The following is a 211-nucleotide window of genomic DNA, read 5'->3' as shown; positions in this document are numbered from 1 at the left end:
CCCCAGCAGTGCGGCAGCGCCGCCGATCCGCCGCCATGCCCAGCGTGCCCTCCCGCCGTGCAGAATCGGTTCCTCCTTTGCCTAACGCCGGCGCAGGAAGTGTGGGGTGAGCGGTGCGGTGCTGGGGAGCGGGCTGCTGGCAGCCCCGCCAGAGCACCGCCATGGCACGGCGGGCGCGGGCGCCCGGGACCGCGGGGCCCAGGGGGTGGCG

General features: G+C 77.3%; 1 protein-coding gene across 1 annotated transcript in view; it reads left to right on the top strand.

The window, feature by feature from the left end:
* The first annotated feature begins 35 nt into the window (after positions 1-35).
* Positions 36-211, top strand: part of LOC104275150 (ankyrin repeat domain-containing protein SOWAHD-like) — a 1,428-nt gene continuing 1,252 nt past the window's right edge. Inside the window, 1 exon segment of the mRNA XM_009871026.1 lies at positions 36-106. Coding sequence (XP_009869328.1) covers positions 36-106 — 71 coding nt within the window.

Source organism: Apaloderma vittatum, unplaced genomic scaffold, assembly GCF_000703405.1.
Source record: "Apaloderma vittatum isolate BGI_N311 unplaced genomic scaffold, ASM70340v1 scaffold22110, whole genome shotgun sequence".
NCBI classification, from domain to species: Eukaryota; Metazoa; Chordata; class Aves; order Trogoniformes; family Trogonidae; genus Apaloderma; species Apaloderma vittatum.
The sequence above is the reverse complement of the archived record's forward strand: the minus strand, read 5'-3'. Positions and strand labels throughout refer to the sequence as shown.